We start from the raw sequence: 15,000 nt of genomic DNA, 5'->3' as shown, positions 1-15,000 counted from the left end.
TACTGTCATGGCTTGGGCTTGCATGGCTGCTTCTGGAACAGCCTCACTAATCTTTATTGATGATGTAACTCATAATGGTAGCAGCAGAATGAATTCAGAAGTCTACAGAAACATTCTGTCTGCCAATTTACAGAGAAATGCATCCAAGCTTATTGGAAGGAACTTCATCATGCAGCAAGACAATGACACACTGCCAACACAACAAAGGACTTCATCAGGGGAAAATAATGGAAGGTTTTAGACTGGCCAAGTCAATCACCAGACCTTAACCCAACTGAGCATGCATTTCACCTCCTGAAAAGGACTAGCTCTTCCCTCAAAATGTCTTCCTATGAAATTTTTCATACTTAGTTTACATATTTATATATATTTTTTTCAGATAGCCTTTAAGAATGCCTTTGACAAAAGAAGAACATATTGAAATCCTTCTCAGGCTGGATGGAGAAGCTGTCGCAAGGTTGCTATGGACTTTAACAGGAAACATGGCAAGCACATCACACATAACACTGCTGCCAAATGTCTCCATGATTTTCATCTAGCTCTGACACCTGCAGTAGGTTAAGCGCTCTTTTATGCTCCACTTCTTCTGTCAGTACAGTTCGTTTAAAAAGGAATGACTGGCTAACCTTACTAAGACATTTTGAGTGGTCTTCCATGTCATACAGTTAATAAATAATTATACAGTTTAGCTAGAGTTAGCTGCCTTGGTTTATGCCATCACTTTATTCACTCATGTTTGTTTGCTAGCTATAATTTCAGTACAACGAGCTAGCTTCAAAATGAGCAACATACCGAAAAACTGCAAAGAACTCCCATGAAGGGTCTGTTAGAACAGATAAGGTAAAATATTGGGGGAGATACTGAGGTCAGCTGAACTTGTTGTAGTAAAACTTCTGTAGTAAAAACAGAACGCTATTCCTGAAAATACTTTGTGGAGCTGTAACTTAAAATGAAAGTTTTGCTCAGTCTCCATTCAGTTATCATGAGAATGGGCAGGGTTAAAAACTATACTACAGCCAGCCACTAGAGGGCCTCAGAGACATTTTGCCTTCACTTTGGTCTCCCTGTCATGATGTTCACTCATATATACAAACATTGGTCTGATGAGATAAAAACTGAACTATTTGGAATTTAGTGCTACATCTGGGGGAAACCCAACAACGCTCACCCTGAGAACACTATCCCCACAGTGAAGCATGGTGGTGGTAGCATCGTGTTGTGGGAGCCAAATACAGGACATTCCTAGAAGAAATCCTATTTTACCAAATATTTTACCGAGTGCAATGCATACTTATGGAACCAACAAATGTCTTCTTTTTTTTGTTAACCTTTGCGTCACAAAAAATACTGTGCACTGAGATACTGTGACAATCAAATGGTAAAAATGCCAATTAAGTCCATTTCAATTCCAGGTTGCAACACTACAGAGTGTGAGAAAGTTCAAGTGGGATGAATACTTATACAAGGGACTGTACTTCAAAATGTTCCTATACTATTATTTTCCTGCTACATTTGAAGGTAGCATGCCAATGACAACCATCTTTACCTTCAAATGCCATTTAGTACCTTATACTGAGAATGTTTGTGATAATAATTGGCTGTGACTGACAGTCATGAACTTTTTGGCCACAGTCAAAGCAAATCAGTGTTACCATAAAATAAAAACTGCTTTTAAATTTGCTTAATAACACTCACTAATGCCTTAACAACTACCTGATCAAAAAACGTGAACATTTTTCAGCAAGAAATCACACTTCATGTTAACATATTAATACAGTTATTATGTCCAAATACAGTGTAAAGCGTAGATAATCAATCAAAAAAAAAAATCAGATGGCATTAGTCATGTAGCTATACTACTCAAAGCTCGAAACTGCATTGTAAAGGTACAATAATAGATGTGGTGGGCTTTTCAGTCTTCTTTTTAGAGTCTACTACTATAGTGAGGTGTGTGTGAGGCTGTACGTGACTTTACTGTTCACTTACTACACTCAGCTTTGAGACATGTCGATGATAATAAAAACAGCAGAACCCAACAGAAACCATATTCATAGACAGTAACTTTTGTGTTTCTTTTTCCCCAGTTTCCTGATCACAGGTAACACACAAGGCTCCCGAGTGGCAGAACAGAAAAACTTTCGCCCTATTATCCGGAGATCACAAGTTCACATCCGTGGCTGGGAGTCAACAGAGCAAAATTGGCCAACTTTGCAGGTCAGCTGCGTCCAAATATCCCTACTATACAGTAGGCGAAAAGCAGTATGCCAAAGGAGTAGTATGCCTGAATTCTCAGCATTCATAAAACAGTAGGCGAGAAATACCTGGATGAGCTACTGTTTCCGCCGAGATTCTGCAGTATGGAACCAGTGGACACTGCGCTATCCCATAAGGCAACGGGACTGGCACGGAAGAGCTGTCAGAATCAAAAATGGCAGAAGGCAATGCATCGGCTCTTTATAAGTGTTAAATGCTATAGGTATTAAACGTTGTTCCTTGTGGTTGAACTGTACTTGTTTGACAACGCCTCAGTAAATTGTTAACTTATTGAAGGTTAAAACAAGAAAAGACAGTTGCGGTGCAGGTGATCTAGTCTGGCGGGCTAAAGCTTTTTGCGGTTATTATGATGTCGTAGGTCATACGACAACACCAACATGGCGGATGTAGTATGTCCGGATTGTATTCATACTACACACATATACTGATCAGTACGTACTGTATCAACGGCCGAGCAGTAGGTACTGAATCACAGGCAGTAGGTACTGTCACAGTACGTGATTGCGGACCCATGGGTTGTTGTGTGATGGGGAGAGTTAGCTAGTGAGCAAGAACGAATCGGGGAGAAAATAGGGGGAAAAACATATGCGCATACACACGCACACACTTATCAACCTGCAGCCCAAGGTAGGATTTCTATTAAATGTCGTTTAGCATCACTTATTAAATCCTGAGTCTAACCCATGTGTTGTAATACTGTCTTTGACACTCCTTCATCCTCAACACTCTAAAGTGTGTATCACCGTCACACAGGAGAAGAAGTGTATAGACTTTCAACAGATACATAGTAGTTGTAAGAACATGATAGAAACAGGATAGTTGCAAGGACCTTGTATTTGAAGCAGTTCCTTTAGTGAAATAAAACACTGTACAGAGGAAGGAAACAGACTGTATATCAGATTGCTAATTAGCAGCAGTGGAAAGGAACAAACTACATGTACTTGAGTGCATGGTTCACATGGTTCACAACACTACTTTTTGAGTATAATTAATTCACAGTACTTTTAGTTTTGCTACACTTAAAAATAACATGTTTAGGAAGGATATACTCTATAACAAAGCTTCAAAGGTTATGTTTCAAAATTATGAAAATTAATAACATTTTCCATCTTCAAATTTTCGATTGGTCACTGCCCTGCACTGCAGATGTGTGCTCCACTGTCACTTGGCATTTCCATCATCACTTCAGTTGAAACCCTAAAGTTCTTGCAGATGTTGTTCATATTGCTTTTCTCTTTTACTTTATTTACATATGTGACCTTGAACTAATCCAAAAGTGATCAGATTACATTACTTTCAAATTGTGGTATTTGAATAATGATACTGATTACCTTTTTTATGAAGTAATCTGTAACTGCAACACAATACATTTTTAAAGTAACCCGCCCAACCCTGCCCATTTCAAGCAATCTTCATACCTTTCATATGAAGATTCAATTCATAAAAAGGAAACATTGCACTGCTTTTACAAAACAGACATAAAACAGGTTTCCCTTTAACTGAAGTTACACAAACCTGACCCTGGAGCTGCTCTTCACTTGAATGTGGCGTTTAACAACAATGGTGGGACTTTGAACAAACACCTTTTTTATTTTCTTCTCTCTCTCTATCTCTCTTTTTTTTTTTAACAGTTATTTTGTGACTGATCACACACCCTGTGTGTGTTTAGCTAGAGGAAAGAGCTCACACTGTCTCATTCGTCTCCAGCACTGTGACCCTGGGGCCAAGCTCCCTCTCCGCTCACTGGAAAGCAGTTTTGGAGGCACATTTAGACACCGCACACACACCCAGACACACAGCGTGGCGTACTGATCTCACCTGGGGATCGGCTGTGATGTGGGAACCACGGGCATGAACTTTGGGCAGTTGGCCATCTGTTCCTGCACCTTTGTGCAAGATGAGATGTGTGACCTCATTTTGACCAGCGTGATCTACCGTTCAGTAAAGAAAAAAGAAAAAGATAGGGTTAGGACAATAATTATAAAGGACAACAGACAGTTACAAGGAAAAAGAAGGATAATATGAAAATAAAGGAAAAAAGGAAAAGATCCCAGATGCACCTGGTGGTTATCTGGGATTCATAGAAATAAATTTACATATGTAATTAGATTTAATATTAGGGTTAAAAAGGAAAGAGATTTAACCCTTTCATGGATAGGGCCCACACTTACAGTATGTACAGTCAATTTAAGGCTGTTTTTTTTTTTTTTTTCAGAATCACTTGAGACCACTTCAGACTATTTGCCGTCCTGAATGCACTCCGTCTCTGGGAAATCTTTACAAACTTTTTACATAAAACCACAAATAAAAAAAAATGTCCAGACTCCAATGAACAACTTAGTTTTTTTTTTAAATTGAAGATAGAGTTTTATTTATTTTACCTCTGAATTCAGCTGCATCATGCAACAGCCTTAAACTGCGTTAAAATCATTGGTATATTTTCTTTAAAAAATGATATTTTCTATAATTTTGGCTAACAACATTAAATATTTTTAGACTTGAATGTTAAAGATTTTTGTTTATGAACACACTGGAAGATTTTTTTCTTTTTTCCTGTATAATGTTTTATCCTTTAGTTACTCATTGTATTCCAACACATGGACAAAAAAGTAAAGGAAAACAAAGTTTTGAAAAGTTTACAAAAAAAAAAAAAAAAATTACCTGGTCAAAATAAGTGTTAAAAGGAAGTGTGTTAAACGCACATTAAAAAGAAAAAACAGCGTGATAAAGAACATGAAAGTAAGTTCAAAGTGGTAGAAAAGAACAGGGCAAAACCACAAGTCTGCCTTTGTGTGTGTGTGTGTGTGTGTGTGTGTGTGTGTGTGTGTGTGTGTGTGTGCGTGTGTGTGTGTGTGTGCGTGTGAGAAGGGACTAACTTTTTTGCTGCACCCTCGGCATGGCGCTTTATAAGAGGAGAGCTGCTTCTCCACACTGGAAGATTTGTCCACCTTCTTGGGGTCGAAAGGCATGCGGCACAGGGGACAGAGAGGAGACGTCACCTGGAGACACGGCTGAAGGCAGTCTCCACAGAACCTACCCACACACACACACACACACACACACACACAATACATTTTCATTTCATTTAAAATAAAATAAGTCAAACAATGAAGCATAAAATAACAGAAACAGTTTCCTAAACAAATAGGCTTTCCTGAAGTTACAGCACAACCCTAACACACAGCTGTGTATTCATCTATAATAAGCTGAACTGCAACACACACACACACACACACACCATTTGTGGTCAATGTACAATGATACCGCAACACAGAAGAAGCGTTACTAGACCAGTGAATATCGTCACTTTGCTCTGTTTCAGCTCTTTACAGATAATTAACTTCAGACGTTATTTCACAACATTTCCTAAAATGGTTAATTTTCCAGTAATCATGAGGGTTACAGATTTGCAGATGAAGTGCTTTGCGAGGTTTTTTGACAAAGTACAGCTTTTTTGCAGATCACCCTCAAAGCCAAAGTTCATGAGCATATGTAGAACTTGGACAAGATCCTTCATGAGGCTGTGACTCGGTGGAGGGGGTAGCGGGAAGAAGAGCGCAGCCCGGGTGCCTTTTCCCTCTCTGACAGATGAGCCTGGGGTTTATGGGATTGCTAAAGCATAGATTTAGTCCAGGTTTTCTGCCAGACGGGTGCTGCGTTTTATGCACATGTTCACTCTGGGGCTCGTACAGGGCACGGCTCTCTCAATCACTGTCTTCAAAAATATATGTATACATTTATTATGGCGCATCCAATAAAAAAAAGACAGAAGAGAGGAACGAAGAGGGGAAGAGAGACAGGACAGAGTGAGAAAAAAGTGAAGGAAGACATAGTATGAGCAAGATACATAAGATTAAAATCCTATTTTTCTGTGATTGCTCTAAATATCACATGCCTCTTTCACCCCCTCAAAAGCCAGAAGTCTTTGAAGTAACTTTCGAGCTACAGGAGTTTGCCCACTCTGGCAGAAAAGTGATAATCCATCTACTTCTGGAAGAACATTATGTAATGTGGGTTGTGTCTCTATAAATATGCTGCGAGTGCGCGTATTTAGATAGAATTCAAGGCTGTGTCCCAAACTGCACAACACACAAATATGCGTAAACAGTAAGGACACCAGTGATGTAGTGATTACTGTTTAGTACAATAATACGCAGCAAGTATTTGAGACTCATGACTGCTTAGCATTACAGAAGTGAGATGAGAATAACGTAACTTTACTGTGAATATCAGAGTGACTGTCACATTTACCAGAGGAAAGAGTAAAACCTCAACAAGTGCTTTTTTTTTTTTTTAACCATAAGCCGGTTAGCTGTTACTGTGACTGCCTGATCCAGCAGCAGGGCCCGTGCATCATTATCTGTTCAGCCAGAAAAAAAGCTAAAACTCAATCTGGCCTGAATCCTTTTTCCTCTTACAGTGTAAGTCTCGTCCACTCTTTCACTCCCATTTGCTTTGTTTACACTTGTTCATTCGTTCTCTCTCCGTCTCTGTCTCTCTCTCTACGCTAATCACTGTGTAGCTGGACTTCTTTGTGCCTGAAGTCGAGACATTTGACAGACACGCCTGACACGGCTCGGATTGTAAACGCCTATTACAGAACTGACAAGCTGATTCACAGCAACTCAAACACTGGATTATAATCCTACGCACTGTAGCTTTAAGACTGAATGTTCACATTAAAGCTGACCACAGAAAGTGCATTTTTTTTCCAAGCTGATACATCTGAACACATCTTTGTGTTGCGGTGTGGAGAAGAGAAAATGGACCTTTGTGAAAACGTTGTGGTATCATTGTCATGTGATCACAACCACAATTCCAAGATGGCAGACCTTATTGTGATGCTGTTTTCAGTATTAGCTATATATTGACTGCTATATATTGTATACAAGCAATGCTGGGTGTGTGTGAGAAAGCATGATTCATGTTCATCTTGTCATGTTATGTGCATGCCTAGCATGCCGTTTTGCATCGTTTGCATTTCCTTGTGGAGAGGAACCTTTTGGGAAACAAACCGAAAATGCTAGTGTGGTCAAAGAATAAAAACATTTTTAAATGATCTTTGTTATTGTGGACTAGGCCTTATTCTTAGACTGTTCTTTGCAATGGGCAATGTGGCTAATCATATCCAATCCACTGCTTCCTCTTTGGGCTTCCATCTCTTTTTCTTGCCTCTCTCCTTTTCCACAAAGGGCAACATTAGAGCTGAACTCTTATAAGAATGAACACTGAACTCTTATAAGAATGAACACTGAACTCTTATAAGAATGAACACTGAACTCTTATAAGAATGAACACTGAACTCTTATAAGAATGAACACTGAACTCTTATAAGAATGTATGATGTGCAAACAATAGAGAAGCAGCAATACTGCTGCAGCTGAATGCAAAAGCATGGACACAGGAATGATGTGTGTGCTTTACAGTGTACCACATTTCTTTCTATCAGGAAATATGCAGTGTTAGCTGGTATGGTAGTTTTCTGGCACTCTCACTGGGTGCTTGGCAGGGCACTCGCTCTCTTGCTTTCACTCTCTCTCTCTCTCTCTCTCTCTCTCTGGTCTCTCCATCCTGCCTTATCTCACTTCACCTCCCCCCCTCTGCGCTGTAAATTTAATTTTAAATTAATATGTGCTAGCACATCTGGTTAAACAGAATTAGTTTACAGATTTGCTTTTGTGTACTGCTGACTTGATGCCATGTCTGTCACTTCAGCTTTAGCTAATGTTGTTACCCGACCAGTTTATGATAAACACGTTGTAAAAATATTGTTACACAATCTTCCATGAAATATTGTGATGTTATGTTATCTTGCTGTTGTTAATTCCTGTTATAGGAATTGACATATAACTGTCTCTGGCGCTCTGATTTATTAGTATTATATTGTTACTGTTATTATCTAATGTGTTGTATTGGATTTAAATGCATCAATAGTAGCAAAGCACTTGCTTAAGGCTGGTACGTCTTATCAAGGTTTACAATCAATTCTGTCCAATTGTTCATTCAGCCTACATCAGCCTATTCAGCGCTTACTGTTTTCCTATATCTATGCCCGGGAGCACCTCTTGTGTATAGAATTGGATATCTGCAAGCAAGTAAATACACCCCATAATTTAAAAAAAACCCAACAAATAACAATGGCATCCATCTCTCTGACTGGAGAGGCAATGACAGGAATCACTGAAGGTCAACTTCAGATAAACACTATTGCCATAAACCATCACTTTTTGCACATTTATTTCAGCCTGTGCAAAAAAAAAAAAAAAAAAAAAAAAAAAAAAAAAGTTCAAGTGAACAACTAATCCCAGAAACTATCCCTAATGTTATATTTGTGCTTCATCAATGCACTAACTGGTGAGGAAAGACAGAACCGTTATCTTCAAACCAGACTCATTGTAAAGGACTCAGGAAGTCAAAGAAATAAGACCAGTCAAAAGTATTGAACATAATGATCCAAACAGTGAGCTCATTACTCGAGGAAATGCCTTCTGTATGCTAATGAAGCACGAGCAGTGTGAGAGTTAAACCCTACAATCAATTTCACACTAACATGGCTCACAAGGCCACAGTGGAGGAATGACTACAGACCGCTGAGGATGTGTCTCGCAGTAATCATGCAAATGAATAGTAATAGTAATGGAAATTTGTAGTCTGTTAGAAAAGACGTCTCGAAGGTTATTTCTGTCTCACTCTCGCACACGTCTTTTGAACAGCCTCCAGTTAGACACTTCAATCAGAGCCGTCGTCACTCCTCCAGCCAAAACCTTTTCTTCGTTAAACGTTATTTAAAGAGGAAAAGATAAGCAATGCAATCCAATATTATTCAGATAGGTGATATGCTAAATTTTATTGGTGAATTATAGGTAAATTATATTGTTAAAAGTATGAGTATCGTGTCAAAATCATACTCAATTAAAAGTAGAAAATTAGTCTTGAGAGAAAGGTGATTGTGTCCACACTGCAAGATGTGTAAATTTTGTCCTTTCTGGTAGAGGAATTGCTGTTGCAGTTGACTTGTATCAAAACATCTCATAACACGTGCTGCACCTTTCTCCAACACGCATTAATCTCACAGCCGTCACTGCCAAGTCAATACACATTCAGTGAGAATTCAAGGCTGTGTTCCACACATCATGCTGCACATTACGCAGTATGTGTAAATAAGGACACCAAATGTTTACTTTCACAGTATTCAGTTCCATTAAATGTTAGTTGTGTAGCACTTGTAACAACAAACATTATCACAAGACAGCATTACAGAAATCCGGACGTGGATTTAGATTTCTAATGAGCAAGAGGTGACAGTGGCAAGGAAAAATACAAACATTTAGTACAGTAGTATTTGATTATCTGAGGATATAAATAAAAAAGAAAATCTAAAAAACAGTGTTGCTCTACTGTAATCTCACAATCTGTTCTTCATGGAGTGAATACAAGGGCTTGTAGTAGTAAGCAGTAAGCTAATCCACTAACTCTAGCTAGCTAAAACTATCAGAACAAAACGAGCAGGTCTGGTTGCTAAAACACACAGATGGATGGATGAAGTACACATACTGATGGTGACATAAGAAAGTCTGAAGTATAGGAATACATAGAAACATACCAAATGCACCTAGCTGTCCATTAGCCAGCTATAATTTCTCTGGCTAAAACCCAACTGGGTAACAATAGAAATTCCACAACATCAATAAATCACTAGCTTCCCACAAAATTACAGAACAAATAAAACGATCTCAGTCCTCAACCCATTTCCTCTTATGGATTATATTCGACTCTCTCAGTCTTTCTCTCTCCCTGATTGGTTGCCAGCGTTTGCCTGTCACTGTGTAGACTCCTTTCGTGCCTGAGGTAGGACGCAATGATGTTTAACGTATTGGAGCTGGTGTGTGAAATATGTGTACGAACATCCAGGTAAACCGACTGAATTACTACTACGGGATTGTCAGGGCAAAAAACAGCACACTCTCCGTGGGTCTAGCCTGAACAAAAACAGGGAATGTTACTGTAACATTGCAAGAGTTGCTATTTGCTCGATACATTTAACATAACACAGCACTTTTAAATTCTCAAATCTGACTGATCAGAAGGTATTGATTCATTTTCTATAGTAGCAGCTCTGACAGTAGTGCTGGCTGCAAGGCAAAATCACAGGTTTGTATTTATGTGCTTTTTTATAATACATTATCATTTTGGGCGACAGAACAGAAGCCTTTATTTGTCACATATACATTAAAGTACAGCGAAATTCTTTTCTTCGCATATTCCAGCTTGTTAGGAAGCTGGGGTCAAAGCGCAGGGTCAGCCGTGATACAACACCCCTGGAGCAGGGAGAGTTAAGGGCCTTGCTCAAGGGCCCAACAGTGGCAGCTTGGCAGTGCTGGGGCTTGAACCCCCGACCTTCAGAGCAGTAACCCAGAGCCTTAACCACTGAGCCACCACTGCCTTACTTATCACTGTGCTGTAATATGATGGGTGTAACGAAAAAAAATTATCTGGCTACCAACAAGGAAGTGCACTTTAATCTCTAGCTTACAGATTATCACACTGATGTTTTGTGTTATTTGTGTTATAAACCCAAAGCTGAGTTATAATAATGACAGATCCATACTGAACCAATGGTGGAAGACTATTCCAACTGTATACACACACACTATATGTCTCACACTGAGAGAATAATGAACAGATTTGCAAACTGCATCACACTGTACCACAGTCAGCCAAAAAATATTACTGCTACCTGAGGCCTTACAGAGAGAAAGGTTGATAGGCAGAAACATGAAAAGAGCCCTTTGAAGGCAGGAGTTCTATGTGCAGCTCATGTCAGAGACAGGAGATGGGAACAGACTATCTACACCAGCTATTCTACCTATTCTTTCATTATTGGGTATTTGCAAATCTGAAGAAGACAGACAGGCCACAAGAACACTTCCTCTTCCTCTGCAAATATACAGAATCAGCAAAGTGTGAAATTATTACCATTTCATTGCAAAGCCTTGTGCAAACACCTGTGCCCTTGCTACAAACAGCAGCATTGTATTAAATAATAAAGCAATTTCATTAGTGGTCTCAGAATCTTTGACCCCATCGTACACACACAACAGGGAAGGCAAACTCACTGGATCTCATATAACATTAAACAGAAAGCAAAGTGTCAATTTCGGCATTACTGCTGCTCAAGCACTTTGCAGTAGAATTCCAAGCATACAGTACTTTATGCTTTATTAATTCCTGTTGAGTAATATGTTAGTAGTCAGACACCCAGCCAAGGTTCTTGGGTCACTGCAGCTCCAGCCACTGTATCGATATGGTTTCCTGAGCAGCTGTTAGAGCTGTATATGCATTTTTCTGTTGACTCATAGTAAGACTAAACACAAGGAACATTCTGGCTGCTCTCTTTTTAGCAAAGTTGTTCATATTTTTTTCTTACAATTTTTTTTTTTGCAAAGTGTGATTCATAGAAACAAATGCAGGTGAGAAGAGACTATTACAACAACTAGCTGAATATATACTCACCGTCTGTCACCGTCACCCAGTGTTTTCTGCTTTTTGCACCATTCTGTGTAAACTCTAGAGACTGTTGTGTGTGAAAATCCCCAGGAGATCAGCAGTTTCTGAAATACTCAAACCAGCCCACCTGGCACCAACAGCCATGTCACGGTTAAAGTCACAGAGATCACACTTTTTCTTCATTCTGATGTTTGATGTGAACATTAACTGAAGCTCTTGACCTGTATCTGCATGACTATATGCAATATGCTGCTGCTACATGACTGGCTGCCTGGATAACTGCATAAATGAGCAGGTGTACAGGTGTTCCTCTTAAAATGGACTGTGAGTGTACAGTAGCATGCAAAAGTTTGGGCACCCCAGTCAAAATTTCTTTTACTGTGAATAGATAAGCATCTTTTACTTCAGTACTTAGTAACACCCCCTTTGGCAAAACGAATCAGGCTTGTTTAGAAGTTCTTTTGCAAACGTCTGATGCCGAATTTTGGGGTGAGGTCGCAGGAAAGGTTTCTTCTGATGACTCTTCCATGAAGGTCATATTTGTGCAGGTGTCACTGCACAGTAGAACAGTGCACCACCACTCCAGAGTCTGCTAAAGGTCTTTTGCAGTCAAACTGACTTGCCTTTCTTGCAAACCTATGAACAGTTCTCTTGGAAAGTTTTCTTGGGCTTCCAGACCTCAACTTGACCTCCATCGCTCCTGTTAACTGTCATTTCTTAATTACATTACGAACTGAAGAAATGGCTGCCTGAAACCGCTTTGCTATCTTCTTATAGCCTTCTCCTGCTTTGTCGGCATCAATCATTTTAATTTTCAGAGTGCCAGGCAGTTGCTTAGAGGAGCCCATGGCTGTTGATTGTTGGGACGAGGTTTGAGGAGTCAGAGTATTTATAAAGCTTTGAAATTTGCATCACCTAGCCCTTCCTACCGATGATTGTAAACAAGCCTTAGCTCTAACAAGCTACAGTAATTAAGGTCTGAGAACTTGGTAAAAGTTATCCGAGAGCTCAAATCTGTTGGGGTTCCCAAACTTTTGCATGGCACACCTTCCCTTTTTTTTTTAAAAACAAAAACAATATTGCTTAAAATGTTGAAAAGAATGTTTCCTCTTTATGCCTGCTGGAGATCAGTTCAACATCTTCTCACTTAACTATTGACAGTAACAGAAATTCTGACCAGGGGTGCCTAAACTTTTGCTTGCCACTGTATATACACAGTGGACATAAAAATTCTACACAGCCCTGTGAAACTGCAGGTTTTTGTGATGTTAAAAAAGAATCTAAGGTGATGTCTGATTGTGCCAGAAATTTTTCCACCTTTAACCTGATTATATATTATATACAGTATATTTGTATTATTTTCACTATTTTTTCTTTCCTCAATACTTTTTCACTACCATTACTACATGCAACCCTAGAATACAGCAATACACACCTACACATGGATAAAAGTGCTTCTTCAGCAGAGCGCTGAGATGATAGTGTGTGTGTGTGTGTGTGTTATTGTGTGATCCTCCACTTTGAATTTCTCTCCTCACTTCACAGCCACTCTGGCCTTCAGCTCTCTGAAAACTATAAATTAATTACAGACATTAGTGGGGCTGATAAACAGATAAACAAGCGAGTGTTTATGCTCCACGCAGACTCTAAATGAGGTTCAACTAGTGCGCTGATGATTAATTTAGTGCTTACTGAGCCTTTCATCCTATGCATAGGCACAGATGGAGAATAGCTTTTAAAACCTTGCCAGTACACAATCTGAGGAAAGCAGCGCGGCAGATGCCAAAGTGTCGCGTCTCCTCTATGAGCAAAATGCAGTCGCTTTCTTTTTTCAGATGAATTAAGCAGGCTCTAATTAGACGAGCTGAACTGAGGATCATTTAACTCAACAGGACAAATAAAGTGGTAAATGATGGCACCCTTGAGGTTGGCTTCCATAAACAGCCTTGTTTGGATCTGAGTTTTAAGTGCATACTCAGATAATCTGTGCCGTGACCAAAGCCACTCTTTTTTCCCCCACCTTCATCTCTCTCTCTCTCTCTCTCTCTCTCTCTCTCTCTCTCTCTCTCTCTGGCTCCATAATAGCATTCACACTTTGCCATCTCATTTTGCTGTAGTGAATAATTCAGGACGCAGCTCAACTCCACGTTCGCCCCCGGTTGCCTACTGTACATTTTTCCGCAGCAGGAGAAATAGTCTTGATGCTGAAGAAGTCAGATTAGTGAGCTTGGCTGAAAATGGCTTCCTACTCAACATAAAATGAACCAAGACACTCACAAAGGACCCAGGAGAGAGTGGGAGGCCTCGCTGGTGCCTGAAAATAACTTGACTAAACGAAAACGGTGAGAAGAGAAAACTAAAAACTGTTAGTTAGAATAATTTAAAGCCTTAAAATAAACCCTTTAGTTTGAGCACACTACCATCATAAAAAAAAAAAAAAAAAACCCTCATCCATCCATGTCAGTGGAAAAATCAATTAAAACCATTATACAATAGAGATAATGCCCAACTAAAGCTTATCTACATAACAAAATAACAGATGACAGATAACAGAGGCAAACAAAACCATGACGCAAAGAGTGATAGCGTCTACAGAAGTCTTCTATATGTTTTGCTTCCTCATAACTAAATCATGTGAAAACAGGAAATTGTTATTTTCATTATATAAACATAAGCCTAGCCTAAAACATTAGTGCTTGTTGTTACGACTACGCTCCAAAATTGGTTTAAAATTGTTTACATTTGCATACATTAGAGGGCCCCAATATAATAATAATAATAATAATAATAATAATAATAACAACAACAACAACACAAATGCAAGCTTACATAATTGGGTCATGTACTAATGATCAGTTATGGGATAAATAGCAATATTCAGTACATACTACTGTTACCTCCAAATACTGCCACTACCCCTTGTGCTATTTAGGAGGAGGTTGCCTAGGTAGGCAGCATTTTATGTTCCAGAAATAAAGACTGCTCCAGCACAAGGACAGCTGCCTCCCTATTCTCCTAATTTTAGAGAAATCTGAAGGTAGTGTCACGCGTATCGTTCTCTGTGGAGCTAATGTCATTTATTCTGTACACGAGTTCTGAAAGACTTCCAAAACAAAAAAAAAAAAAAAAAAAAAAAAAAAAAAAAAAACATGGTGGATGGAATTGTTTTTCAAATGATGAACCATTTTTAGTAATGCAGCAATTTAATATTGTATTGCA

General features: G+C 39.1%; 1 protein-coding gene across 1 annotated transcript in view; it reads right to left on the bottom strand.

Moving 5' to 3' along the window:
- LOC113546746 (E3 ubiquitin-protein ligase RNF166) overlaps positions 1–15,000 on the bottom strand; it is a 29,941-nt gene that overhangs the window by 8,001 nt on the left and 6,940 nt on the right. The window contains exons 2-3 of the mRNA XM_034299691.2: positions 5,151–5,307; positions 4,093–4,205 (exon numbers count right to left, since the gene is read on the bottom strand). Coding sequence (XP_034155582.2) covers positions 4,093–4,205; positions 5,151–5,307 — 270 coding nt within the window. The remainder of the gene's footprint in view (positions 1–4,092; positions 4,206–5,150; positions 5,308–15,000) is intronic.

The sequence above is a fragment of the Pangasianodon hypophthalmus genome, chromosome 25 (assembly GCF_027358585.1).
Source record: "Pangasianodon hypophthalmus isolate fPanHyp1 chromosome 25, fPanHyp1.pri, whole genome shotgun sequence".
In the NCBI taxonomy this organism is placed as follows: domain Eukaryota; kingdom Metazoa; phylum Chordata; class Actinopteri; order Siluriformes; family Pangasiidae; genus Pangasianodon; species Pangasianodon hypophthalmus.
The sequence above is the reverse complement of the archived record's forward strand: the minus strand, read 5'-3'. Positions and strand labels throughout refer to the sequence as shown.